The sequence below is a fragment of the Haliotis rufescens genome, unplaced genomic scaffold (genome assembly GCF_023055435.1).
Source record: "Haliotis rufescens isolate VD_foot unplaced genomic scaffold, xgHalRufe1.0.p SCAF_15, whole genome shotgun sequence".
NCBI classification, from domain to species: Eukaryota; Metazoa; Mollusca; class Gastropoda; order Lepetellida; family Haliotidae; genus Haliotis; species Haliotis rufescens.
The window spans coordinates 13,420,830-13,448,679 of record NW_025963835.1 but is presented as its reverse complement, the minus strand read 5'-3'; the positions used below and the strand labels follow the sequence as shown (position 1 = coordinate 13,448,679).

The window sequence follows — 27,850 nt, the reverse complement described above, 5'->3', positions numbered from 1 at the left end:
CAGTGGGAGGAGCCTTATACTGGCCCTTAATCTCCACAGTGGGATGAGCGTAAGACTGCTTGGAATCCCCACAGTAGGAGCAGCCCAACACTGGACCTGACTGTCCACAGAGGGAGTGCCCAATACTGGCCTTGAATCTTCACAGTGGGAGGAGCTTGATACTGGCTGGGAATCCCCACAGTGGGAGGAGCTTAATACTGACCCTGCATCTCTACAGTGGGTGGAGCTGAATACTGGCCCTGCATCTCTACAGTGGGTGGAGCTTAATACTGGCCCCGACTGTCCACAGTGGGAGGAGTCGTAAACTGGACCTGAATCTTCACATTGGAAGGAGCCCAATACTGGCCCTGAATCTCTTGAGTATCTGATCAATCAACATGAGCTTCACAAAATGAGTGTTACAAAAGACACACTCGGTTAAAACTGATTGATTTAAACTTATTTTATTACATGTATAGATCATTATGTAGTAATCAGTCATACACCATCATCTGTCTCGATAGTCACTCACAGGGCATACACAGCTTGTGACACGTTGAGTATATACAGACACGTGTATTCATCCGATTGTCTTTGAAATTATTCATACACAAAGAAAAACTAAGGCATGTCTCGAAATTGCCGTCAGTATCTCCCAAAACTATGAAATCTAAAACGAACCTGTTGTATGATGTGGTTGTTTTGAAAATATTCTCAAAGACTTAGCAAAATGATCCGGAAATTGGCTTCACGCATTGCACCCATGTGAAGAATCGAACACGGGCCTTCGGTGTGACCAGCGAACGCTAGGCATCCCCACCGCCGGTACTTTTCTTATGTTAATGTGTTTTCTAATCATGCAGCCTCAATGTTAATGCGCGGCATTCCCAACGACAGTTTCAGCCCGAGATGTACGACTGATTTCAAATGCTAGGCATCATCTCTTCAACGGAAGAAAAATTTAAAACGAAAGAAGCTCCGTGGGAAGTACTGCCATACAATCTCCGCCATCTATTAGACATTCCAGAAGTTTCTTTTAATTCCAAATTTTGAATCGAGTCTTTTGTCAAAATATTTTTTTTAAAGAACCTAGTCTTGAATGGAAGTGGCAATTTTGAAACTGGTACCGAAAAGCTCGAAAAAGCTACTTTCCGATCAGTCATTTCAGTGGTCGGTCAAAAGTTCGCGAAAGGTAGTTCTGACGTGACCTGGAATGGAATGTCCTCAGATCTTTGTGTGGCGGTAGCGAGCACATCTGATTTTCATGAGATTGGGACAGTCTGACTGGTGTAGATCAATGGTTAGCATTGGTTGATGGTAGTTTTAGCAGGTTTTGGGATGAAACACGCAGATGTATGTCTTGTTTGTATTGGGCGTAAGAAACTTTATTTTGGACCCGAAAAATGTTGATCGTGCGATCACACGAATTCGCGGGGGTTGTGGTACAGCTACGTGAGAAATATGTCATGCATTTGATAGTAGCATACTATAGCTGCATTTTCTATGGTCTCACATCAACATAAAGGTTCTTTTGATTCTAAATCGGTTTCCTCTCTCTTTTTGCTATTTCTGAACCGAACCGACCTTTCATATATCAGGGAATAACCTCACGGTGCTCTTTCCAGTCCCAATTATTATTACAAGTGTTAAGTGAAGAAAAGTGAAGTCATATTTTATTCGGTTATCTCCTGTAGTTTTCGGAAGTGTTCGCTTTGAGACGATCTATTGTTTCAAGCATCTACTGGTAAACATATAGGTAAAAGAAGGTCACGGTCCAGACAGTAGTTTGCAATGTATGAAACATTCATGGTGTCGGTCAGTATGTTCCCAACTTGAATAGTGGCCTATGCTTTGCAAAATGTTTGGTGAAGAGCAACTTCCAGGATGGAGGATAAACTGTAGATCACAAGGCTAGCTACATCTACGTGTCAGTATGGCGACAAGAAGGACCCAGCTACTTGGGTATCCTCGGGGTGCAGCCCAGCCAAGCCTGGGATGTTGCCTTGGGGTAACCCGCCTCCACACGCCCGTAGTAGCTGTCGAACTTCCAGTATCTAAAACAGAGAATGGGAGTCTTCGATTACGCATCCAGTATAGAAACAGTGAGGGTGCCTTATTCAAGTTCATGACTCGGCTACCCATGTTCCTTATGTTTGTCACCGTGTGGTTTTCCGGGGCAGCATAGATCTCAGTATCCCATGTTTGTCATCCCGTGGGTTTCCATGGCAGCCTTGATTCCAATACCCCACGTTTGTCACCCCGTTGGTTTTCGGGGCAGCACAGATCCCATTACCCTATGCTTGCCACCCATGGGTTTTCGAGACAGCATAGATCCCAGTACCATATGACTCCCTCTTTTAGACTGTAAAGCAAAATAGGTCCCCAGTACCCCAATGCTTGTACCCCGTGAAGATTCCAGGCCAGAATAGGCCCCCAGCAAAAGGGCAGATACGTATCCCGTTCTTGACTCCCGTTCTCCAAGATCGGCAGGAATAACAGATCTCCCCAATGCCTCCCATACCATTACCAATGGTGATGACAAAGAAGAATATCCACAGTAACTCCCACTTGTCTTGGGGATTCGGGGGCAAACAGGTCAACATATCTACCAGTTGTCTTAAGAGATAGCTTAATTGTGTCCGGTTGGTTACGGCTGTTCACACCAAGTTAAGAGGCGACTAAAGGGATCGGCTGTTCAGGCTCGTTGACTGGGCTGATGCATGTCATGCATCCCAGTTGCGTGGATCGATGCTCATGATGTCAATCACTGGATTGTCTGGTTCAGACTCGATTTTTTACAGGCCGCCGTAATATGGCTGGAATATTTGCTGAGTGCGGCGTTAAACAACAAAAAAACACCTAGTTGAAACTCGATCCACATACTATTCGGTTCTTACGATAATCACAGGGATCTGTTGATCGCGCTTCCTGGATTGCCATGGATATACCAAGAAATCCTCACACATGAGTTGCAAGAGTGTTTTATGACCAAACTTACACGTTGCCCTTGAAGAAGTATGTCTCTCCGTCAGTGTACTGGAAGGCTGCTTCGATGTCCGGCCGGAGTCCCCTCCAGAACTGTGTGGTAGACCGGGGGTAGCCAGAGGACGCTCTTGTCAGGGTCTCCGTCCACGCCGTGTACGTGGAGCTCTGCAACAGTCAGTCAGTTGAGAATTTACTTCAATTTTGTTGGCGTTTATTAAAGGATTAAAATTGTATTTGTTGACGCCCATCAGCTGATGAAGACAGTGCCTCACGTGAGCAAATTTGCCCTTATATAGACAGATATATAAATCATAACAAAAACATCCTTTTTTAACACCAAACTTAAATTATGTAAAGCGAATTATATCAACGTGGAGAGTTGCATTTTATCATTCATTCCAACCATTCCATGGCAGTTACGTCCCTTGGTTTTGCAAAAATAATAAAATGGCGCCTACGGCAATGGCATTCATTTCAAATAGAAGTTACACCCAGTAAAGCTAGAATTTGAAAGGAACACAGATCTAATTATAAAAATCGATTAACATAAACGTTCTATGAATTTTAGGTGTGTGTTTGAGTCACACTAAGTCCAGATGAGCTGCTGATGACGGGGATTACCGCTTGAGGTGGCTCGGTTTGAATTCCCGATGCATATTGGCCAACTCGACTGTGGAGCTGTATGATTTCTTTTTGGTAAGTAACTACGAATTGACGCTTTATTTCGGTGACCCGACATATAATGATCTGTCTGGCTTCAAAGCCTGTATGACCGCCTCCATGGTTTAGTGGTAGAGTGTCCGCCCGGAGAGCGGAAGCTCCGGGGTTCGATCCCCGGCCGCGTCATATCAAAAGACGTTAAAAGATGGCACTTGGTGTTACCCTGTCTGGCGCTCGGCATAAAGGGTCAAAAACAAGGACTGGTCGGCTCGGAGTCAGTACACCGTGTCTGAGTGGGGTATTCATGTTAAACTGCGGCATGGCATCAGTGAGCTAGCACTATAAATCGACATTAGTCCGGACTAGTACAAGCAGCAACACACACACGTGCATGCACGTCGCTATATAAGTGCAATAATCTTTGACCCAATTTCACCTCACCTCACCTCAAAGCCTGTAAAATTTATAGCCCGAAGCGCATGATGATACCGTCTCTATTTGACGTTATTTCTTGACATTAAGGGCTTCCCCCTACAGTATGTCTCCCTCGACCGACATGTAATCACGCGGCATACGGACGTTCCTTGGGAAATCGAACCCTGGACTTAGGCGTGACGAACTAACACTGTAACAACAATGCCACCCAACAGCCACTACAATGATAAGTTCGCAGACAAGATCCTGGGTAGAATAGGTCTTCAGCAACCCATGCTTGCCGTAAGAGGCGACTAACGGGATCGGGTGGTCAGGCTGGCTGACTTCGTTGATGCATGTCATAATATCCCAATTGCTTGTATCGATGCTCATGATGGCGATCACTGAATTGTCAGGTCCAGACTCGATTATTTGCAGATCGCCGTCATATAGCTGGAGTGCGGCGTTAAACAACAAACGAAAGTTCACTGACTGCGTAATTACACATCGTACTTGTGGGGAATCGAACCCGGGATATTGGCGTGACGATCGAACGCTTTAATCGCCATTGATTGTCCAGCGTATTTAATCTCTTATTATATTAAGATGAATACACTGTAAAATATGTGTTTAAATCCTAAACACAAACTTAAACATGTTCCTTGTCACAAGGGGCGGTCGGGTAGCCTAGTGGTTAAAGCGTTCGCTCGTCACGCCGAAGACCCGGGTTCGATTCCCGACTTGGGTACAATGTGTGAAGCCCATTTCTGGTGTCCCCAGCCGTGATATTGCTGGAATATTGCTAAAAGCGGCGTAAAACCATACTCACTCACTCACTCACTCCTTGTCACATATTTTTACATGTTTAGGTCTTAACATATTTAGGATTGTGTTTAACTGCAATTACGTGGAGCGTTAGTGATTTGTCACAATAAAATTAAGAATAATTCCTTGCATAATCAAGGATATGATGTAAGTATAATATCGCTTTCAAACTTTTACTCGCATTGACATATGTATGGCTTATCATTATCATGTTAATGTGGTTGCTGCTTATATAAGGCTGAACAAAATATCCGAACCAAATTCAGGTGTTAGTAAGTACGGATGAGTACTGCCTTACCTTAAATAGGTAGATCCTACCATCTCTCCACTGGAGGGCAGCTTTAGGGTTTCTGAATGCGGACGGTAATCTCTTTGGGAATCCCTGATCTTTGCGATAGGCAGTGAACCTCCAGTATCTGCCTCCTGAAGAGTAAAAAGTAGATACAATGTCGATGTTAGGATTTACTCCATCAGTTAGGATGCTATGTCAGTGGTCTAGTGGGTGTAGCGTCTTCTCGACACCGTAAGATTGTTGGTTCGATGCCAGGTCGCGTCATTCTAAAAGACGTTAAAAGATGGTACGCCTTATGCTACCTGGTACTTGGCATTAAGGGAATAAAACAAAAACTGATCGGCTCGGAGTCAGTATAAGTGCAGAAGAAGTGCATTTAACTGGAAGAAGACGTAAAGGTCTATTTCACTCCCCTCGCCCTTCACACAACTTGGCCTCTCCTGTCTCCAAGTGTATACATTTTACTGTCGATAGACGGACGAAGGATCATAATCTTGCCTATCTGGGATTCGAACCCAAAGGGATGTGTACCCTGGCAACAAAAGGACGCAACCCGTGCCCATCGATCGAGTTGAAGATAGCTTCTGTACCTTTAAAGAAGAACGTCTTCCTGAGCCTCCTGTCGTACACCACGGCCCCGGGGGAGGACGGAGCTCCCCGGAACACTCTGTTGCGGGGCCTGGGGAACCCTCTGCTCACCCCACGATTGACCAGTCTGTAGATCTTGCTGCCACGGAAGGCATAGGTTTTCCCATCGTGAGCTGGGGAAAGAGGTTTAGTCACATAAAGGAGGTCTTGTCTCCGGTCAATTTACAGTCTTAGCACGTTAGGGCCAAGTCATTTTATGATGAATATCCACCATGGAGAGTTTCTGAGTTAGACATGCCCATACCATGCTCTGTAAACATCGTTAATATAAACACCATTCAGTTAAACGACAACCCTGCGAAGATCGTGTCTTTGTGTTTCATGATCCAAGAAAGTTTGAAGCAAGTAATCCCATGATCCGAATATTTATAAGGTTCTAAATGAAGAAAGCCCATTATGCAAGTAAATTCTAATCAAGTAAGACCCATGACCCGAGTATGTTCTAAATGAAGAAAGCCCGTTATGCAAGTAACTTCTAATCAAGTAAGACCCATGATCCCAGTATGTTCTAAATGAAGAAAGCCCATTATGCAAGTAACTTCTAATCAAGTAAGACCCATGATCCCAGTATGTCCTAAATGAAGAAAGCCCATTATGCAAGTAACTTCTAATCAAGTAAGACCCATGACCCCAGTATGTTCTAAATGAAGTAAGCCCACGATCCAAGTAAGTTCTAATCAAGTAAGACCCATGACCCCAGTATGTTCTAAATGAAGAAAGCCCGTTATGCAAGTAAATTCTAATCAAGTAAGACCCATGATCCCAGTAAGTTCTAAATGAAGTAAGCACACGATCCGAGTAACTTCTTATCAAGTAAGACCCATGACCCCAGTATGTTCTAAATGAAGTCAGCCCACGATCCAAGTAACTTCTAATCAAGTAAGACCCATGATCCCAGTATGTTCTAAATGAAGCAAGCCAACGATCCAAGTAACTTCTAATCAAGTAAGACCCATGACCCCAGTATGTTCTAAATGAAGTAAGCCCACGACCCAAATAAGTTCTAATCAAGTAAGACCCATGATCCCAGTAAGTTCTAAATGAAGTAAGCCCACGATCCAAGTAAGTTCTAATCAAGTAAGACCCATGACCCCAGTATGTTCTAAATGAAGTAAGCCCACGACCCAAATAAGTTCTAATCAAGTAAGACCCATGATCCCAGTATGTTCTAAATGAAGTAAGCCCACGATCCAAGTAACTTCTAATCAAGTAAGACCCATGACCCCAGTATGTTCTTAATGAAGTAAGCCCACGATCCAAGTAACTTCTAATCAAGTAAGACCCATGATCCCAGTAAGTTCTAAATGAAGCAAGCCCATGATTTCAGTAGGTTCTACTAAAATAAGCCCATGATCCAAGCACGTTCTACTTAAGTTGGCCCATGATCCATGTAGTTCGAATCAACTAAGACCATTATCATTCATATTACATTCAATCGCAAGTTCAACTTCACATTCGATTATGCCCTATTCAATTTAAAACAAGCAGCTTAAGCTCAAAGAGTGAGTGAGTTTGTTGGGTTTTACGCCTCTTTTAACAGTATTACAGTTATATCGCGGCGTGTCAGCTTAATGTGGGAGGAAAGCCCGAAGTGATGCAGGACGTTTAACACTTCGGCGAAACCCACGAGCACGGGTATGGTGCTGACAAACCTAGAAACATAATCGGGGCGAACTCTGCACAGCGAATCGCGGCGCCTTAGACGACTGGGCCACCCGTGCCCCCTAGCTTACTAAGAAGTGAGGGGCAGTGGGGTACTCTTTGCCTTTTGTATACATGCTCAGCATTGGGATGGTAAAAACAATAGTATTTCGGAGCACTTATTGACCATAGTTATTGGACAACAAGTATGTCGAATGAGTCCGCATTGTCACTGAAGTCCCTGCGAACTTGTGTATCGACATTAGGTGAAACAAAAATCAGTTCCAAATAACGGCGGTGTGGTTAAAGCGTTTGCTCGTTACGCCAAAGACCCGGGTTCAATTCCCCACATGGGTACAATTCGTGAAGCCCATTTCTGGTGTCCCAAGACGTGATATTGCTGGACGATTGCTAAAAGCGACATAAAACCATACTCACTCACACACTACAAAGGAGTATGTGGCCCAGCTTAAGGGTGATTGAGATCGAGCAGATTGACAGTCCAAGGAGGTTTGATTCAAGACTTTTAAACACCACTTTATATATCTAACTACTCACATTTTGTTATATAACTTAAGGACAAAAACATATGCACTTGAAAAGTGGATTTTACCAAAAAGCCCAAAACGTTATCGAAAGGTTACGAGACTGAACAGTCGCCGAAACACTGCAAACTTAATGTCCATAATAGAACTATGATACATGTATCAAATTCATCACCATCAAATAACCATTTCTTGTTTGTTTTATTTTTCGCCATTATGAAGCATGGGTGTATACTTTCTTTTGCCTGGCACTTTAAATGAACAAAACAACTGAACGTTACCCTATTCACATATAAACAATGCATACGATTCTGAAAATTAATGAATTCATGTTGCAAATGTTTTGAGGTATTTCAACATGACGTACCCGACGCTTGTACAACATTGCTGTTAATTGCCCAATTGCACAAAGGTATGTAAGCACAAAGAGGATCGCAACTTCTGTACATTAAAATTGGCGACTGTCGTCACACTGAGGTCGCTTTGTGCAAGTGGGCCCAGAATTCCCCCACCCCCACCCCCCGAAAGTTTGGCAGTAGACGGTGACTCACCAACGATGATGTCATCAAACTTGACGTCACAGTGTCTGCCGCTGGGTGCTGGGGTTGCACGTGGTCGTGGTCGTGGTCTGGCAGTCACTGGCGGTCGGGTCGGCCGGGTTCTTCTACCGCCTGAACGTCCTCCACCTGAACCTGGGTTTGTGAGTGAAATGTGAAAAACACCAACCAGCAATGTCTTGCAGTGGGATGACGATAATCGCTAAGTACACGATAAAATACAAAGTAGATAATAATAGATAGGCACTCGATAATCGATAAGTACACGATAATAGTTCAGAAGAAGATTTTCGCCAAGTGCACGATAATCACTGAGAAGACAATAATATCTAAGTACAGGATTATCGCTAAGTGCACGATAGCAGTCAAATACAGGATAATCACTAAGTAGACAATATCCAAGAACAGGATAATTGCTGAGTGCACGGTAATAGCTCAGTACACGATAAGAGTTAAGTACGGAATAACACAATTATACTTCAGTAGAAGAAAATTGCTAAGTACACGATAATCACTAAGTACACGATAATAGCTTAGTACAGGATAATCGCTAAGTGCGGGATATTTGCTAAGTGCACGATAATAGACAAGTACAGGATAATCACCAAGTGCATGATAAAAGCCAAGTGCAGGATAATCACTAAGTACACGATAATAGACAAGTACAGGATAATCACCAAGTGCATGATAAAAGCCAAGTGCAGGATAATCACTAAGTACACGATAATAGACAAGTATAGGATAATCACCAAGTGCATGATAAAAGCCAAGTGCAGGATAATCACTAAGTACACGATAATAGCTAAGTATCAGTTGATCGCCAGCGTGACTCGTGAACTACGTGTCAGCTCTATGTGGGAAAAAGAAACCTGTGAGCACAAATAAACCCATAATCATTACAAGGTAGAATTTGTGATTCAAACGCACGATAATTGGATCTTGACACGCCTAAGGGACGCAACTCTGCATTGAGATTTTCGACGCCTTGGACGACAGGGCTACTACCTCTACCCTTAAGAACGAAACAGGATATGACGAATAATCACGAGCCCAACGTTAACTCCCAAGATTGTATTATATGTTACCGAATTCAGAGAGAGAAAACTGATTTGTTAAATCCTTTGGAGTTCACTTTATACTAGGGCACAGGTGGCCCAGTCGTCTAAGGCGCCGCAATTGGCATGTCAAATCGTGAGTTCGAATCCCAGATCTTCTGGTTATGTCTCCATGTTTCTTAGCAACATCTGCGTTCGTGATTTCAACGATGTTATAAACGCATAATACTTATATCACCCCCCCCCCCCCCACCCCCCCCCCCCCCACCCCCCCACCACCACCATCCCCACCCCCCTCCACTCCCTCCCCTCTCATCAAGCTGACACAATGTTCAAGGCGGTCTGAAACGTTTTGTTTTTTTATTTTGGAAATGTGTGGGCAGGGGTACCCACCATACAGTGTCTGTATCCCTCGCTTGTCGTCCACGTGGAGCTGGTAGTTAGGGTCGTACCCCTGATAGTAAGGGGCCATCAGTGCCGTGGGCACGTTGGAGTGACCCAGCCCAAGGGCGTGGCCGAACTCGTGGGCGGCAACTATTTCCAGGTTCGAGCCCGTTTCTCCTCGCATCGTCCACTGCTCGTCCTCATCGAAGTGGGTGTCGCCGCTGATTGGTTGAGTCCCGGGGAAGAACGCATGTGCAAGCGTGCCACCTGGGAAGATGAGAACACAGCCATGGTTTGAATTTAATTTTATCGAGTGTGAGATCAGGTCCAGTGTGAAGCGCACGTTAAATCACGGACATCAGTCAGGAACCTGAAAGCTACCATTATTATTTGAACCTAATGCATATATCGAATCGTAGCTGTAATAATAAAAAAATAATAATTATAATAATAATAATAATAACAACTTCAGTTAATCTTTAATAGTGCTCCACTCTCCGTATGCTTAATCTGCTTGAAGGGTGGTAGAGTGAGTGAGTATGGTTTTACACTGCTTTTAGCAACTTCTTCAGCAATATCACGGCGGGTGACACCAGAAAATGGGCTTCACACATTGTACCCATGTCGGGAATCGAACCCGGGTCTTCGGCGAACGCTTTAACCACAAGGCTACCCGACCGCCCCTGAAGGGTGGTAGAAATATCAATAGATCATCAAATGCTTGATTTGAACATTGACGGTAAATATCAACGATTCCTGTTAAATATCTGTGGTGTACAATATACTGCAAGAAAAGTTTATCTGTAGTTACTTTTAAATGCTTGTAAATCACGTCTTTACAATCAAAACAATTGTTTTCAATATGACATCAATAATCGTAAATGAGTGTCATGATGAGATTTTGCAAACAAAAACATACATTTACATAAACGCAGGTCTTTATTTACAACCTTGTACATTTTGTAAAAACGATATTTTCGTCGTCAAGTGATATGTTTGGAGCAGGGACACTAACCTCTCCCATCGAATGTATTGCCAGGACCATCCCCGTGCTGTCCCCTGACGAAGCTGATCTCGATGTCGGCCGTGCCGCTCGTCACCTCTCTGAACGTGAGGGGCGTCACACCAGACCACTTGGAGAACGCCTGTCTCAGTGCTCGTCTGGTCGTAAGGAAAACAGTACATTGTAAAAAAGTATCCATTCGCCCATTAAATGTGTCATCCCCGTATTTCGCCCGTTCAAAGCTCCCTGGTCGTATTGGTATTTATCAGAATTAGTAGACTAACATCTAGTCTCTGAAAGGAAAATATTCCACGGAAGAACAGAAAAAGAAAACAAAATAATTAAAAGGATCCCAGAGACATATTCTGATTTATTTTGAAGATGCAATAATCTAGATTGCAAACTAATATAGACTTCCATTGGCAGTATTGGGTATTTTTCTTTCAGTTCTGTGTAGCATACTAAGAATGAGGTTGAATCAGATTATGTTAGAAAACCGTCAAAGTACCCCAGTACGATAATAAAACCCTGTTTGGCGTTTGTATAACAACGCGTTCTTAACTTAGGAGACGTCCGCGTGGCAACTGAGCACGTTTTTGAAAGTCTCAACCTTTCAATCAAGCATGATTGACCAATCAGACATGGGTGAGTTGCTTTAGCAGAATTGCAGCAATATCGCATAAGGAAACAAAAGAAATGGACTTCACACATTGGGGAGTGGGTGAATATGGGTTTATGCCGCCTTTAGCAATATTCCAGCAATATCACGGAGGGAAACAACAGAAATGTGTTTCACACATTGGGGAGTGAGTGAGTATGGTTTTACGCCACTTTGGGCAATATTCCAGCAATATCACGGAGGGAAACAACAGAAATGGATTTCACACATTGGGGAGTGAGTGAGTATGGTTTTACGCCACTTTGGGCAATATTCCAGCAATATCACGGAGGGAAACAACAGAAATGGATTTCACACATTGGGGAGTGAGTGAGTATGGTTTTACGCCGCTTTTAGCAATATTCCAGCAATATCACGGAGGGAAACAACAGAAATGGATTTCACACATTGGGGAGTGAGTGAGTATGGTTTTACGCCGCTTTGGGCAATATTCCAGCAATATCACGGAGGGAAACAACAGAAATGGGTTTCACACATCAGGGAGTGAGTAAGTATGGGTTTATGCCGCTTTTAGCATTTGTTGGGGACACCATAAATGGGCTAAAAACTTGCACCAATGTGGAGAATCGAGCCCAGGCAATATTTCGCGTTAATTACTATGCTACCCAAACGCCCCAAATACTATTAATCAGGAAGTTCGAAGTGCAGTGACCTCAACCCTGTCCAACATTATCAAACTGATTAGAGCTTCTTCAGTTCAGCTTTCATGATATAGTTTTTATTTTACATTTTTCTAAAGAGCGCCATTGTCCATCATATAAACATCTGAATATTTGAAGCAATTACAAAACGTGACAGCTTCAATAAATATTACGTGAATATTGTTATTAATATATAATTTTTTAAAGAAAAACAATAAATGGATTCGACTTGACTTTATAGAGTGGAAAACACCTCACGGTTTTGATTGAAAATGTACACCCTCGCTCATGACTGGTATATGTTACAGCACCACGCTTGCATCTGATCTAACAGCTTTATTTTACTGTTTCACATCTGCATTTGATCTGAACTTCCCAACTAACAGCTGTATTCTACTGTTTCCCATCTGCATCTGATCTGAACTTCCCAACTGACGGTTACGCGTTACTTTACAACACCTACCTCTGATCTGAACTTCCCAACTGACGGTTACATGTTACTTTACAACACCTACCTCTGATCTGAACCTCCCAGTTGACGGTTACACCTTACTTTACAACACCTACCTCTGATCTGAACCTCCCAACTGACGGTTACACGTTACTTTACAACACCTACCTCTGATCTGAACCTCCCAGTTGACGGTTACATGTTACTTTACAACACCTACCTCTGTTCTGAACCTCCCAGTTGACGGTTACACGTTACTTTACAACACCTACCTCTGATCTGAACCTCCCAGTTGACGGTTACACGTAACTTTACAACACCTACCTCTGATCTGAACCACCCAGTTGACGGTTACACGTTACTTTACAACACCTACCTCTGATCTGAACCTCCAAGTTGACGGTTACACGTTACTTTACAACACCTACCTCTGATCTGAACCTCCCAGTTGACGGTTACACGTTACTTTACAACACCTACCTCTGATCTGAACCTCCAAGTTGACGGTTACAGGTTACTTTACAACACCTACCTCTGATCTGAACCTCCCAGTTGACGGGTATATCCAACGATCTTGTAATCGATGTCGTTCTTTCTCCATTTATAGCCTGCAACACAGTTTTAAACATTGCCAGGTGAAATAAACACGAAGGTCTTCAAGTTCGTGTTCCATTCAGCTTTTTGTGAATTCTGATTCCATTTAATTGTACAATTGGGGAGGGAAACTTGACATTTTTTATATTTATTATTTTTCACATTATTACTATTGTTAAATATTTTCATCATAACTAAGGTCATCATTTCAACCTGGGGCATAGAAGGCCAGTGGTGTTTCGGGGTCACTCCTGAGCTGCGCTGCTCTCTCTGACGGTCTGACCAGATCGGGTAGACCGCATCTCGGGGATTGCATCTTTTGAACAGTGGCCGGATCCAGGCGCCCAGTCTCTTGCAGACCGTTGAACCTCTGGAACTCCCTAACAAGCATAAACAGTCCATCTGTAGCCTGATGACTCATAAACCTGGTATAGTTTGTATTATGTAAAGGTTTGGATATCTTTTTTTTCTGTGTATCTTCGTTGACGACTGACATAAAGTGATTCGAAGAGAGAAACAAAGGTAGCATTCAGTTATTATCTTTCTAACAACGATCACCCCGTTCCCGGCGGAATGGGACCCGCAAACAACTTACCTGATTCCCATTGAAGTCGTCTGTGGGTCATGTTGACCTCGTCCGGCAAGGTTGTCCAGGTAACCAAACTTCTCCATGAATGTCTGGAGAATGCAACAAGATGTACATTAGTGATTACGTAATGGTGAGTACTTAAGAATTGACTTTCATATGTTTGTCGGTTACAGTTCTCAAGTTTATAGTCTAAAGTGTAATCAGTGACATCGTTTAGCCCAACAAGGCAATCTCCCTCGACCAATCAGTAAGGTGTAGTTCGTTAGTGGGCGTTGCCCATGTCTTTTTATACGTTTATGGTAACACAAACACCAAAAATATTGCTTGGTTAACCAATCCAATGGCACGGATTCACATGCAATTTTATCAAAATAACCAAGTAAGATAGTGTAATATCATTGTGCGATTTCTAAACATTTTGGCAAACCGATTCCGGTAATTACTTCTTATTGTTCATTAAGTTTTCGTTTAGGTAGTTATTCAGAATTAAAGTGAAGCCAGAGCACATATCTTACTTGGTTATTTTGATATGAAATATGTAGCAGTTCTGTAACGTTATACTCGGTCTTTGTAGCTTTATACCTGACCAGTGTCGCTTTATACCCGATCCCGGTATGTTTATACCCAGTTTCTGTAACGTTATACTCGGTCTTTGTAGCTTTATACCTGACCAGTGTCACTTTATACCCGATTCCAGTATGTTTATACCCAGTTTCTGTAGTGTTATACTCGGTCTTTGTAGCTTTATACCTGACCAGTGTCACTTTATACCCGATCCCAGTAGCTTTATACCCAGTTTCTGTAGCGTGATACCCAATCAATGTTGCTTTATACCCGATCACAGTAGCTTCATACACGTCGCATTGTGTCGATCAATATACCCTTTTATGACAAAAGCGTAATACCTGGACAGTGTGTCGTTGATTGTTAGAGAAGATTGTGTCTTATCCTTCACCAGAAAAATATATAGAGGTTATCACGTGAAGAATGACATTATATGATAAACAGGTTATCACGCTTTTGTGTTTGGGGATGATAAATATCCTTTATTAGGAATAAACATTGTATTCAGCGAGTCTTGGTGAGCTAAATACATAACGTTTATTCCTAATATAGGATATTTACCATCCCCAAACACAAAAGCGTGATAACCTGTTTATCATATAATGTCATTCTTCAAATCTGTGCTCGAAAGTATCTTTCCATCTCTTACAAACATTGCAAGTTTTCCTAGAATGTGCGCATTAATATATATTAAGTCAGAGGGTAAGTGATGTGTCTGTCGGACAGTGACAGTAGCCAATACAGTTCCAACTGAAACCTGTTTCTTATACATATATGCAAAACAACAATTGCCTACACACATTATTTTTACTGGCCTTTCGCGGCAATCCATCGGTGTGCACGATAGAGTAACTGCCCTTTATCAAATGAAAGCTACTCTAACCCTAGTCTATGTCAGGGCTACAGTCAGACGTTGTTGACAGTCAGCCTGTCCTGTCATAACGTTACGAGGTGCAGTCAGATGTACGTACACACACGACAAAACGAATCAAGGTAACATTTCGCACATATCTCGGCCAAATCCAACAGTTTTAGTTTGTTGAAAAGATTCCAAGCTGCAGAGGTCTACAAGCACAGATATATGGAAACCGATCGCTCTTGGCTATTGCTCTCGCATAATTATTTCGCAATTGATATCGCCAAAAGTGCCAAACTTGTAAAATGGCTTAGCTTTGTCACATTTAGACACTGATTTTCAGTATGTTAGACTATTCCTTTGAAAATGATAGCATTTATAGCAGTAGTTTCTCCAGAATCCCGATGGTTAATTCTGACTCGATCACCGAATGACAAGGGCGACGCCATGTTTGTTTATAAACACTGAAAGTAATCCCTACTTGATCTTTGATATTTGCATCTCAATCCGCATATGACCCCAACTGATATGGTTTTTGTCCGTTGGCTTTATCCTGCCGAGAAACCTACCCATTTTATGATAAAGAAAAGTCTGCGCACCCTATTGTTTGTTCGTTTGTTGTTTAACGCGACACTCAGCAATATTCCAGCTATATGACGGGTGTACCCTATAGGAATCAAAACACACACGCACGTGGGAAATGCACAGTCAACATATTTTATGCGGGTGAGCTCCTGTGCCTCATGTGCTCTGGATTACATTTTTATTACAGTTGTCTAGCAATAATTCTATTTGATACTTACGGTTGAATCGAAGTCTCTGTTAGCGGCATCGCTGCTGTGGTCGGTCGGGAGCGCCGAGGCCACCACGATGCAGAGAACAAGGGTGAACAGAGACATGGCTCTTCTGCCTGAATCCGTCATAATGTCGACAGGGAAATCTAATTACCACTGTGCTCCTTTTCTATCTTCTCTGCAAACATAAACTCAAAAAAGGTGTGGAGTTTACGTGAATCCCAGCAAAGACAAAATGAATGATTAACCTGTATGAGTGGCTCGCTATCTGTTATCACACCTTGGAGGGTGTACCAAGGGAGATAACTACTGCGTAACTATTGTTAACATCAAGCTCTTTGCGTCTTCTTGACACTCGTGTCCCCAGTCTTATACATAACTGAAGGTGCCCGGATACGCGCAAATGCGGCCGACATTTCCCCCCTGTCTCTGTGTACGAGACGGTAGTGTCTTCACCCCCATCAATCTTCCGATATATTGAATGTACGTCAAACAGAGTCAAGTCTCACGCTGTGACCTTTCAACTTTAGTATAGAAAAACTGAACGAGGAAGTCAGGGGTTATACGCCTCACGCTACTACCTCCACTACAAGTACTAACACTGCGTCTACTACCATCACTACTAGTGTTACTAGTACTGCTACTACTGTGTATTACTGTTATCAGTGAGTGAGTGAGTGAGTTGGGTTTGTGAGTGAGTGAGTGAGTTGGGTTAAACGCCGCTTTTTAACAGTATTCCAGTTATATCGCCGCGTGTCAGCCTAATGTGAGACGAAAGCCCGAAGTTATGCAGGTCTCAGACGTTTACCACTTCGGTGAAACCCACGAGCACGGGTATGGTGCTGTCAAACCTAGAAACATAATCGGGACGAAACGGGATTCGAACCCACAATCAAGCGAATCGCGGCGTCTTAGACGAATCGGCCACCCGTGCCCCCTACTGATCTGTCGCCCGTTTCTTGGCCCCTAGCAATTCAGGTTTTATCACAGTCAAATAGAGGCCACGACAGATTTTGATGTTATTACAACATTGCAAAGTTATTTGTCGCGGATACTACATATTAGGCTCTAAACATTACAACACAACAACGTTGTCGCAGATAGTACAGATTAAGCTGTTAACATTTCAACCTAACACAGCTGTTTGTCGCGGACACTACTGCTTCAACTGTTAACATTTCAACCCAAGACAGTTGTTTGTCGCGGACACAACTGCTTCATCTGTTAACATTTCAATCCAACACAGCTGTTTGTGGCGAACACTACTGCTTCAACTGTTAACATTTTAATCCAAGAGAGCTGTTTGTCGCGGACACTACTGCTTCAGCTATTAACATTTCAATCCAACACAGCTGTTTGTCGCGGACACCACTGCTTCAGCTGTTAACATTTCAACCCAACACAGCTGTTTGTCGCGGACACTACTGCTTCAGCTGTTAACATTTCAACCCAACACAGCTATTTGGCGCGAACACAACTGCTTCAACTGTTAACATTTCAACCCAACCTAGCTGTTTGTTGCGGACGCTACTGCTTCGGCTGTTAACATTTCAACCCAACACAGCTGTTTGTCGCGAACACTACTGCTTCAGCTGTAAATATTTCAATCCTACACAGCTGTTTGTCGCAAACACTACTGTTTCATCCGTTAACATTTCAACCCGTCACAGCTATTTGCCGCGGACACTACTGATCCATCTGTTAACATTTCAACCCAACACAGCTGTTAATATTTCAATCCTACACAGCTATTTTTCGCGAACACTACTGTTTCATCCGTTAACATTTCAACCCCACACAGCTGTTTGTCGCGGACACTACTGCTTCAGCTGTTAACATTTCAACCCAACACAGCTGTTTGTCGCGGATGGTACAGATATAGCTGTTGACATCACAACCCAACACAGCTGTTTGTCTCGGCCAATACAGCTTCAGCTATTACCATTACAATCCCACACAGATGTCTTTTCGCGGCTTCTACAGCTTCAGCTGTTAACATTACAAGCCTACACAGCTGTTGTCGCAACTACTACAGCTTCAGGTGTATTTATTACAACCTCACACAGCCGTTTGTCGCGGATACTACAGATACAGGACCGTCTAACTATTTTAACACGGCAGGCAGTTTTTGTAGACTTAAACCTGAATTGCAAAAGCAATATTTAGTATTGTCATGATTGAGAAAATAATCTCATAAAACAGAATTAAAATCCATGTCATTGTTATCTTTATCCGTGTTTCACCCATTATCAAGACTACACCATGGAGATAGAACCTCGCGGTATGAGGGGTCGGTCACAGGACGGATGTAGGGGGTACGTGATAATGAAATACTGTCCAACAATCTGGAACGCCTGACGTCACACGCCTGATCATCGTGAACGCCGACCTCGGCTTCACTTCCCTGCGGAGGTCAAAACCAAGGACGGCACTTACTCTGAATGTACACTGCAACTCATGCGGACCTTCACGTAAACACATTCACTCCCAGCTGACGAATATGTACAGCTTAATCAACAAAGGCGTTGATCGTGGGAAATTATTTATCCACATCATTCAACGACGAGTTAGATAAGAGCTTCAAGTACGCCTCTTCCGACACCCAACTGACCTTGTATATTTGCTCTGGTAAGGTCCGGTAGATGATTTATCACATGGTTAGACAGTGCGTCAACAGTGAAATTTCATTCTGTCAGAAGTTTCAAATCACAATAACAACCTCTCAATTGCTGATTTCACGACCGCAAAACCACCGAAGCTTATATTAAAAGGAAGCCATAGGAAGTTACTTCTTTCTCAAGCATAAACGAGTGAGTTGGGTTTGACGCCGCTTTGAATAGTATTCCAGTTATATCCCGGCATGTCAGCCTGAAGTGATGCAGATCTCACCAACTAGGTGAAACCCACGAACACGGGTGGGATGCTGACGAACGTAGAAACATAATCGGGCGAAGCAGCATTCGAACCCACGATCAAACGTTACTGGCGTGTCCAGCGAATTGCAGGGTCTTAGCTCGATGACTTGGCTACCCGTGCCCCCCCACGACGACTAGACCTTGACCGTGGACATAGTGTCCCGTTAACGTACTCTCACGGCTTAGACCCATGCTCGCACAGAGCAACATAAATATAGGTGTATTCTATCTCACAGTCCCTGAACCATATTATTTTCCCTTCCGCCAAGCCCTTAATTTGTTGTAGCCCTAAATGAAGCAAGTCTAGATTTTCCGCGGGGTATGCTCCTGAAACTGCCGTCTCACTGGGCCTTTTTCAATTTCAATTATATTTGCTGGTTTTTATCAGAATTATATATTTTAAGAGAATAAGCGTTAGTCAAAATCTATTACTGAATGTGCCATAAAACAACATTCTATTACTCGGTGTCCCTTATATGATATTAATTTTTTTACAGTGCAATTATGACATAGGTCCATGAGAAAGCCACAGACAGTGTGCTCGCAGTCGCTTTTCTGTCAGTTGCATGTTGATGAGGTAGTTTGGCTAGCGCCGCTTTGAACAGTATTGAGTTCTATCACGTCATGTCAGCTTGATAAGGGAGTTGACACACTTTCTCTGCAGGTCCCGTAGGATGCAACTCTTAAAGGCGCTGGAGCTTTTGCTGTGACATAACTTGTAGGCCATAATTTGTTCGTTACAATTCAAATGTTTTAATTATTCCTGCACTGACCCAGGAATTGTGTTATTGGTCCAAGGACAGACACTTCGTGTGCGACCGCCCTGCGTACGTTATTATGGTACTGGGCGCTGTGTAGTGCAGTTGGCCGCTCCTCTCTAAACGCGTGCGCGCACGCACACACACATACGCACTCACGCACGCACACAGAGAGAGTAGGACACAAGTTTTGAACAGTGGACTTGCTGGTCAGGTAGAAGTTTGTCTAACACCTGACCCTTGATACCTTCATCCAACGGCCACTTTTTGTTATATGGTTATATTGAAATAACACATTTATAGCATATGCTATTTCAGTGAAATAACCTTATGCAGCCTCTTGATTCCATCTTCCCGAGGCCAGGGAGTTTACTGACTGTAAACGTCAAGTTTCCACCCTGCCGAACTAGGCTGGAATTTCTGGGCTCGATCGTAGCGCCACCAGTGGCTTTTACGATCGCTGTCCCGTCCATGTCTCTCCTATTGACCAATCGGATTCCACCTCTCATATTGCTTGCATTTACTTCAAACAAAATCGCGGTGCTCAGTCAAGACGATCTGATTGATAATCAAGATCTATATTGTGATAAAACGGGACTTACTTCACGAATTGCACAACATCACGTGAGCACCTTGTTTAAAACATGAAAAGATTTGGAAAATATCTGTTGACGCTGTGTTTGCGAACCACATGCTTTGCAATCCTGCAATAGACCAAAATGTGCACGGCAGTTTACGAACAGAATGTCGAATTCGTTTCGAGATTTTGACTGGACTATGCATAACTCCATAATTCCAGCCTAATTCGGCAAGGGTGGAAACTGGACTTTTATAGTCAGTGAACTCCCTTGCCTCGGGATGATGCTGGATTGAGATTAGGTAAATGATGACACGTGTAGCCGTGGTATATGTCTTGTCCGCATCCAGCTGTAGTCTCTCCTCCAGACAAGAGCGTATTGTTATGTGCAAGTGATGTGAGTGGTGGTAGAAACTGTAAATAGATTTGTGGTAATTGTCAGTGACAGGAAATGATTGCACTACCAGTAATAAATAGCAACTGTTGTCGTGGCCGGATTTAAACAGCAGTCGATAGCAACGGGTAGAGGTTTCCAGAATGGGGTTGTACTAGAATTAGAGTTATCTGTCTTTGTTGTATACAAGAACATGGCAGGCTTGACCGTTCTGGAAGTTTCCGTAAGGGACAGTCTCCAGGTAGGCTGTACCTGTAGAGGGGCGATAAGACCATTGAAGATCCGGGCTAGAATAGGTCTTCAGCAACCCATGCTTGCCGTAAAAGGCGACTATGCTTGTCGTAAGAGGCGACGAACGGGATCAGGTCTAATCCGACTCGCTGACTTGGATGCATGTCGTCGTATCCCAACTGCGTGGATCAATGCTCAGGATATCAATCACTGGATTGTCTGGTCCAGACTCGATTATTTACAGACCGCCGTCATATAGCTGGGATACTGCTGAGTGCGGCGTTAAATAACGAACAAAACAAAAACAATGACCTTCACCAACATGGTCTTGTCCCCAGCACTATGACAGAAAATATTGTTCAAAGCGGCATTAAAATCAAATTAATCACTCGCATTGTTGTTCATTCCTCACAGACAGTAATGGAAGGGAAATAACTCGTGATACCTTGGACACAAGTACCGTTCCGAGAAAAAGCATTGACAGTATAGATCTAGTGAATGATTTCATTCATTTGTGAATTAATGTTCTTTTTTAATTATTTTTTAAGATGATTTATAGTTCGGAACCCATTTATAGTTTAAGTCTAAACTGTAATTAGGGCCAGGTGTCAATTTGACATTGTCTTGTGTAATAAACATCTTGTTAATGATCTGGGTTGGGTGCCGAGTGTATGAATTGATAAGGGAGGCAACTCCTCCGAACCTAGCGTATGAAATGGTCACTTGGTGTTTAGCGCACACTGTCCCTGTGATCTAAAATTCTCCATTCCTTACAATCGATATATAAGGCTTGGAACGACCATATATTTCCAGGGTAGCTTGAAATTATGAAAGAAAACGGGACGAGTTTCTCAATTGTTTTGTGGGTGATGGATTTTACCATGAGTGGATATAAGTTTGTAAAACCTTATAAGACCGCATAAAACAACACACACACACTGAGAAAACGCATAGATGAAGATGTTCCATAAACAGTATGCTTAACATTAGACTCAGAAATATGTAGTATCTGCTGTGTTCTCAACCATCCCGGCATACCTCCATGCATGTCCAGGGTACATTATGAGTGTGTGAGTGTAACCCCGCTAACAGTATAGCAGGTACACCACGGCTTGTCAGCTTGATGTGGGAGGAAAGGCTGAAGTGAGGTCTTGTACGTTTACCGTTTGGAGAAACCTACGAATTCCATGGGTATGCTGCTGACAAACCGAGAAACATAAGCGGAGCGAACCAGGATTCGAACCCACGATCATAGGTTTCTGACATGTTTTAGGAACGCAAGCGTGCACGTGGAATTGCGGCGCCTGAGACGACTGGGTCACCCATGCACCCGGTACACGGTACTCTTTATCGTTCCCTTATTTCTGTACATAAGTATATAAGCGCTTTATGTGGCGCGTGTAAGTCAAACATGGGCCCTGACATGCATTTGGAATATTTTTACGATTTGAATATATTGTGGAATAAAGACGGTCATGTTCCTAAAAAAAATTCGTCCAAGTTTATAAGTTATCAGGGAAAATAAAAGGCAGTACAGACAGAAAACTGGCCATTTGTTTCACAGTGTCACCACGTCATAGTGATGCTAACGAACAAACTTCGCCGTGCTATTTGTCGGGGTCTGCTAAAAGCAGAGCAATGCGTTCTCTGTGAGAGCACGCTGATTGTGCGTAACCTTTAAAAATGGAAAATAATTCTTTTTAAGTTGCCTGATTAAAAATTAAGTGCATTCCCCTTTCAATTTATAGAACTCTACAACGCGATAGAGGTTTTTACGGAAGCGTAGTAGGGCCACGGTGATTTTCTTTTGTCTAAGTATCTCCTACGTAGGACTTATTGTCTCCTACGTAGGACTTACTATCTTCTACGTAGGACTTACTATCTTCTTCATAGTGAGATTCTTAGGAGATACTTAGTCCTACGTAGGAGATAGTAAGTCCTACGTAGGAGATACTAAGTCCTAAGTAGGAGATAGTGATTCTAGGCCATACTAAGTCCTACATAGGAGATACTAAGTCCTACGTAGGAGATACTAAGTCCTACGTAGAAGATACTAAGTCCTACGTAGAAGATACTAAGTCCTACGTTGGGGATACTTAGACAAAAAAAATCAAAGTGGCCCCACTACGCTTCCGTAGGTTTTAATCATATCATTTTGCATATATGTTGTATCATAACGTCTAGATAATTGTACCATCAAAATAAAGGGTTCGTGTAATGCTTCAGTTGAAAGTTTGGATAACATCAATAGCGAAATGATTGCCTCCTCTAAACTAAATGATTGCTCACCAAGTGATCTAATGGTAGGACTATCGTACATGTAGGTCCATATGAAGGTATGTGAGGAATATGAATCGCAGCGATGAGATCTGATCGTTGAGCGATCCCAACTTTATTGATATGTCCACTAATAGAAGTATATCGTATTTAATACTCCGAGTAAAATATTCATTTAAATGGACAAAAGATAGCAACAAACGTTTAAAGAAAACAAAGAAAACTCCCTCAAAGCCAAACGAATATGTAAATATCACATCAACGTATACTTTGACCACTCGTATTTATTTGAACGCACTGAATGTCTGTATGCTAATTCAGGAAGTAATGTAGGGTGGGTGCTTTACCAATACGTATATATTTACCAGGTACCGCTTTTCTTTAACTGGCATTATGTTGGGATTCATGTTGGGTTGCGTTGGGCAATGCTAACGTTTGGTGTTTTTGTCGAAATTACATTAAAATGAAACTGAAAATGAAATTGTTTTTTCAAAATAAACCCTGATGGAGGGAAGTTTTTTTTAAATGTTAAAATGTCCGTCTTGTGTATTTCATTTTATGACTAATCGAAGCGCCACTTCCCTTGTCACATAGACATCTACAGGGCTGATTCTTCATTGCTAAAGTATGAGGACTCGATGGGGGAAAAGACTTTTGAGAAACGTCGCGGATTCGTAAAGTACATTATATCATATATTCTTCCGGGAACTTACATGCTTTTAGCTTTCACACACGATTGTATTGGCATGGTGAGAAAGTATTGGCAATACATAGATACGAGTTTAGATTCGTCATTGTCATTCGTCATTGTCATTCGTTGTTGAATTACCATGCCAACCTTAGATGGAACCATATATCGTCTAAAGAATAGACGAGTTTCCGCCTTCATTATTTTATTTTCTATTTACAACACAGACTGACATTGAGTGCGTTATTATTCTGCTACTTGTAATTTATTCATATTCTTCATCTGATAAACGTACATGCATTAGTTGCCCCTATAATGCCATTATCATATTTACCTTGCCAAAGAAACAGAACAGAAGTGACGTAAATAAATAAATGTCATCAGCTGGGTCTGTGAGTAACATGCGGCCACTCTACATGGTTAACTTGTCTTGAAATCAGACGAAATATAGTGATATTGTTTCTTCTGCAACCTTCTATTCTAAGTATAGTTAAGGAAGTAATGGCATAACAAGGTCTTTTTGTATGAAAGCCTTTATTACTTGGTTGAATCTATAAGTCTGAAAGGTAATTTAAGGTACCGACGTTTACTACAATACCTGAAAAACTATCGACCCTACTCCAGTAAAAGTTGGTATGAGATTATTAAACAGTCATACATAACTGGATATTACATTTAAAGAAAATCGGTGCATGAATAAAAAATCTGTCTATTTAGCTATCACTATATTTCATCAACAACCAGACCTATTCGTCACGGGTGGAACGAGCATTCATTGAAACAACCATCTGCATATTGCTACCCCTGCGTCACAGGGCCATATGACACAGTTCAGCAAATCAACTCAACTCGAAGGGGTGCACGGGAATCACGCACGTTGAGACGCCCAACGCTAACACCGAATTCGTGCGTGCGTGATTCCCGTGCAACCTTTCGTATCAGAGTTGTGTTTCTGGCAGTGTTTCTGTGATTGTTGTCAATCTGGTATTGTTTTGTCAACGTTTGTAATTTTTCGGTCAAATCCAATTTTAAAGTTTTGTGTTTTCAACCTGGCAGTGTTCTCTGACATACAGTGTGTATTTGTTAGATTAGGAATTTTGACTTGAGGACATGAATTACATGTACAACATTAAGCTGCTTTTAAACAATGGAAACACAACGTCATGAACACGATATAGACATCGCCTTTGACACAAATCAGTTGCATTTATCATATGGCCACGAGATGAAATAAGCACATTATTTTTCATGATTAGCCTGTACATTTATTCTCCATGATATTATGTTCAAAAAACGTCTATGCAGAATCTCCAATTGGAATCCTGGCAGTGTCACGTGTCTGTTCAATAACGTCATGATATTGACGCATAGCGTTATGCTGATGTCACTGAATAATTAAAAGGTTTGCTAGCTGCATCTGCTATTTCACCAGTGAGAATAATATTGTTTTTTTCATTCAAGATTGTTTTTTGTCACTGCGATGGTAAAAGCGGAGTTAACCAGATTGAACTGTGTGAAGTGTTCAGTACAAATTGTTAGCCGAGCCAGGGAAAAGGAGATTGATCTTGTTGAATAAATTATACACAGTATACTGCCTTCGAGCCTATCAGGCCTTGTTTTTTCCCTGAATGCCGTGCGCCATGCAGGGTAATAAGTACCATCTTTCAACATCTTTTGGTACAACGCGGCCAGGTGATAGAAGCACCAACCGTCCGCTCTCTGAGCAGACGCTCGATCAACTGACCACGGAGGCGGTCTATTCTCCTTGTTAATACCCCCAAAACCACCCTTTCCCGTGTATAATATAACCTTGGACATAAAGTTTGTAAGAGAGCGAGTTAAAAGTAAAGTCACATCGGCATTATGACAGACAGTGTGACTAGAACATTTATAATGAAGATTACTGAAATGTTAACTATACTAAACTAATCACAATATAAAGCTCTGGCTATAGATCGCCATCAACCAAACTAGGATGGCTGACGGAACCCTGCTACCCGTATAGCATCCGGCTGGAATTACGGTGAGGTGAAATTGGGTTTAACGTCGCGTCCAAGATTATTGCACTTATATAGCGACGTGCATGCACGTGTGTGTGTGTGTGTGTGTGTGTGTGTGTGTGTGGCTGCTTATACTAGTCAGGACTGATGCCGATTTATAGTGCTAGCCCACTGAGATACCATGCCGCAGTTTAACATGAATACCCCACTTAGACACAGTATACTGACTCCGAGCCGACCAGTCCTTGTTTTAGCCCCTTAATGCCGAGCGCCAGACAGGGTAACAACAAGTACCATCTTTTAACGTCTTTTGGTATGACGCGGCCGGGGATCGAACCCCGGACCTTCCGCTCTCCGGGCGGACGCCACTCTTTTAGTCTCTGGCGAGTGTTGGATGATATAACTGACTATCAATAATGTAAGTATATCGCGATTAAATAACCGGCAGGTATTTAAGAAATATACTGTAAATGACGTGATGTTAGGTACTCGTACATTTAACATACATGACTGAAAGTATAGCATAGCTGTGCCTGTATCCAAACTTTATGGTTTTGAGTTGACCGCTCGAGAGATATTTTTGAATTTATTTTATACATGTAATGAACATATCCGTGTACTTTTGAGAAGGACAAAGGCATACTATCCATTGAGTGTCTAGGACAAGGTGATTATATTAACCCTTTGGAAAAACTAAGCGGTGATATATCTTTGACTACAATAGGTACGTGCATACAGCACCGGCATCTACACATTGACATCCTCTGTCTCACCAAGCGCCCCATCATGAAGCTGCGTTAATATTCGTGTTCGAGTGAGGTTGAGTGAGTATGATTTTACGCCGCGTTAGCCATATTCCAATATCATGGCAGGGGACACCAGAAATGGGCTTCACGCATTGAACCCATCTGAGGAATCGAGCCCGGGTGTTCTTAGTGACGAGCGAACGCTTTAACCGCCGCCCACGGCTACCCTACCACCCGAATGAAATAAGGTAAAGGGTGTAGGTGAAGCTGACAACATATATTTATGAACTGATGAAAATGTTTTTAGAGTACGAAATAACACCAGAACACTGCCTGCATTTTGACATCCTAGTAAAGTTCAAGAAATGATTGTCTTCAAGTTTCGGCTATAGACTTCTATAGACACTCGTCATACGTGTAAATCATGCTCGGTGTTTGTTCCAACACTTGCAACTATCAAGAAATGAATTGCATGCCCATGTTAGCCGAGCAAGTAAAACAGTGGCTTGATGGTCCGTAGACAGACACGAGTTCGAATCGCCACAGTGTGCGGTTTCATGGTGCCCACTGACGTAATAAGGCTGGAATATAGTCAACAGATGCTTATAACAGTACTCACACAACCACTCACTCACTAACACGTCCACTGAAACGTCCTCAAGGTAGATTCACTTGTCTTTGCCTTGGCAGCTTCCATGCATCAGTCTTTCTAGGTATTGATTTAAGTTAAACTCCATGACTAATGCACGTATATAAAATACCATTGCCGTGGCTTTTGCAATTGCAGCAAATTAATCTCCAAGGATTTATCACCAGGCTAAATGATAAACTGCATCAATAAATGTCAAGGGATATGGTGGCTTACAAACGTTGACGAACACCAGAACACAGATACATCGAAGGCGACTGGAAGGCAATGAATAATATCGAGAATATACAGATTACCAAGGCAATAAAAATATACATTCGACACGTATTTGTTATATGGGATTTAACTTTGACGCGATATTTTTTCAGAGATGCGGTACTTTAGATGATTAATAAATATATAAAAAAGTATTGCTATAAATTCACAAACTCAAACAAAGAGGAAAGATAGTATTCCGGG

General features: G+C 42.4%; 1 protein-coding gene across 1 annotated transcript; it reads right to left on the bottom strand.

Annotated features, from left to right (window-relative positions):
* Positions 1-427: 427 nt before the first annotated feature.
* LOC124111323 (matrix metalloproteinase-19-like) lies at positions 428-16,503 on the bottom strand. The gene is made up of 11 exons (XM_046470974.2): positions 16,166-16,503; positions 13,949-14,031; positions 13,567-13,733; positions 13,292-13,367; positions 11,001-11,146; positions 9,995-10,252; positions 8,541-8,681; positions 5,746-5,916; positions 5,162-5,286; positions 2,978-3,129; positions 428-2,033 (listed from the first exon to the last, which is right to left on the bottom strand). Exons 1-11 carry the CDS (start codon positions 16,283-16,285, stop codon positions 1,934-1,936), a joined length of 1,539 nt encoding a protein of 512 aa, XP_046326930.1. The 5' UTR covers positions 16,286-16,503; the 3' UTR covers positions 428-1,933.
* Between the last annotated feature and the right edge of the window lie 11,347 nt (positions 16,504-27,850).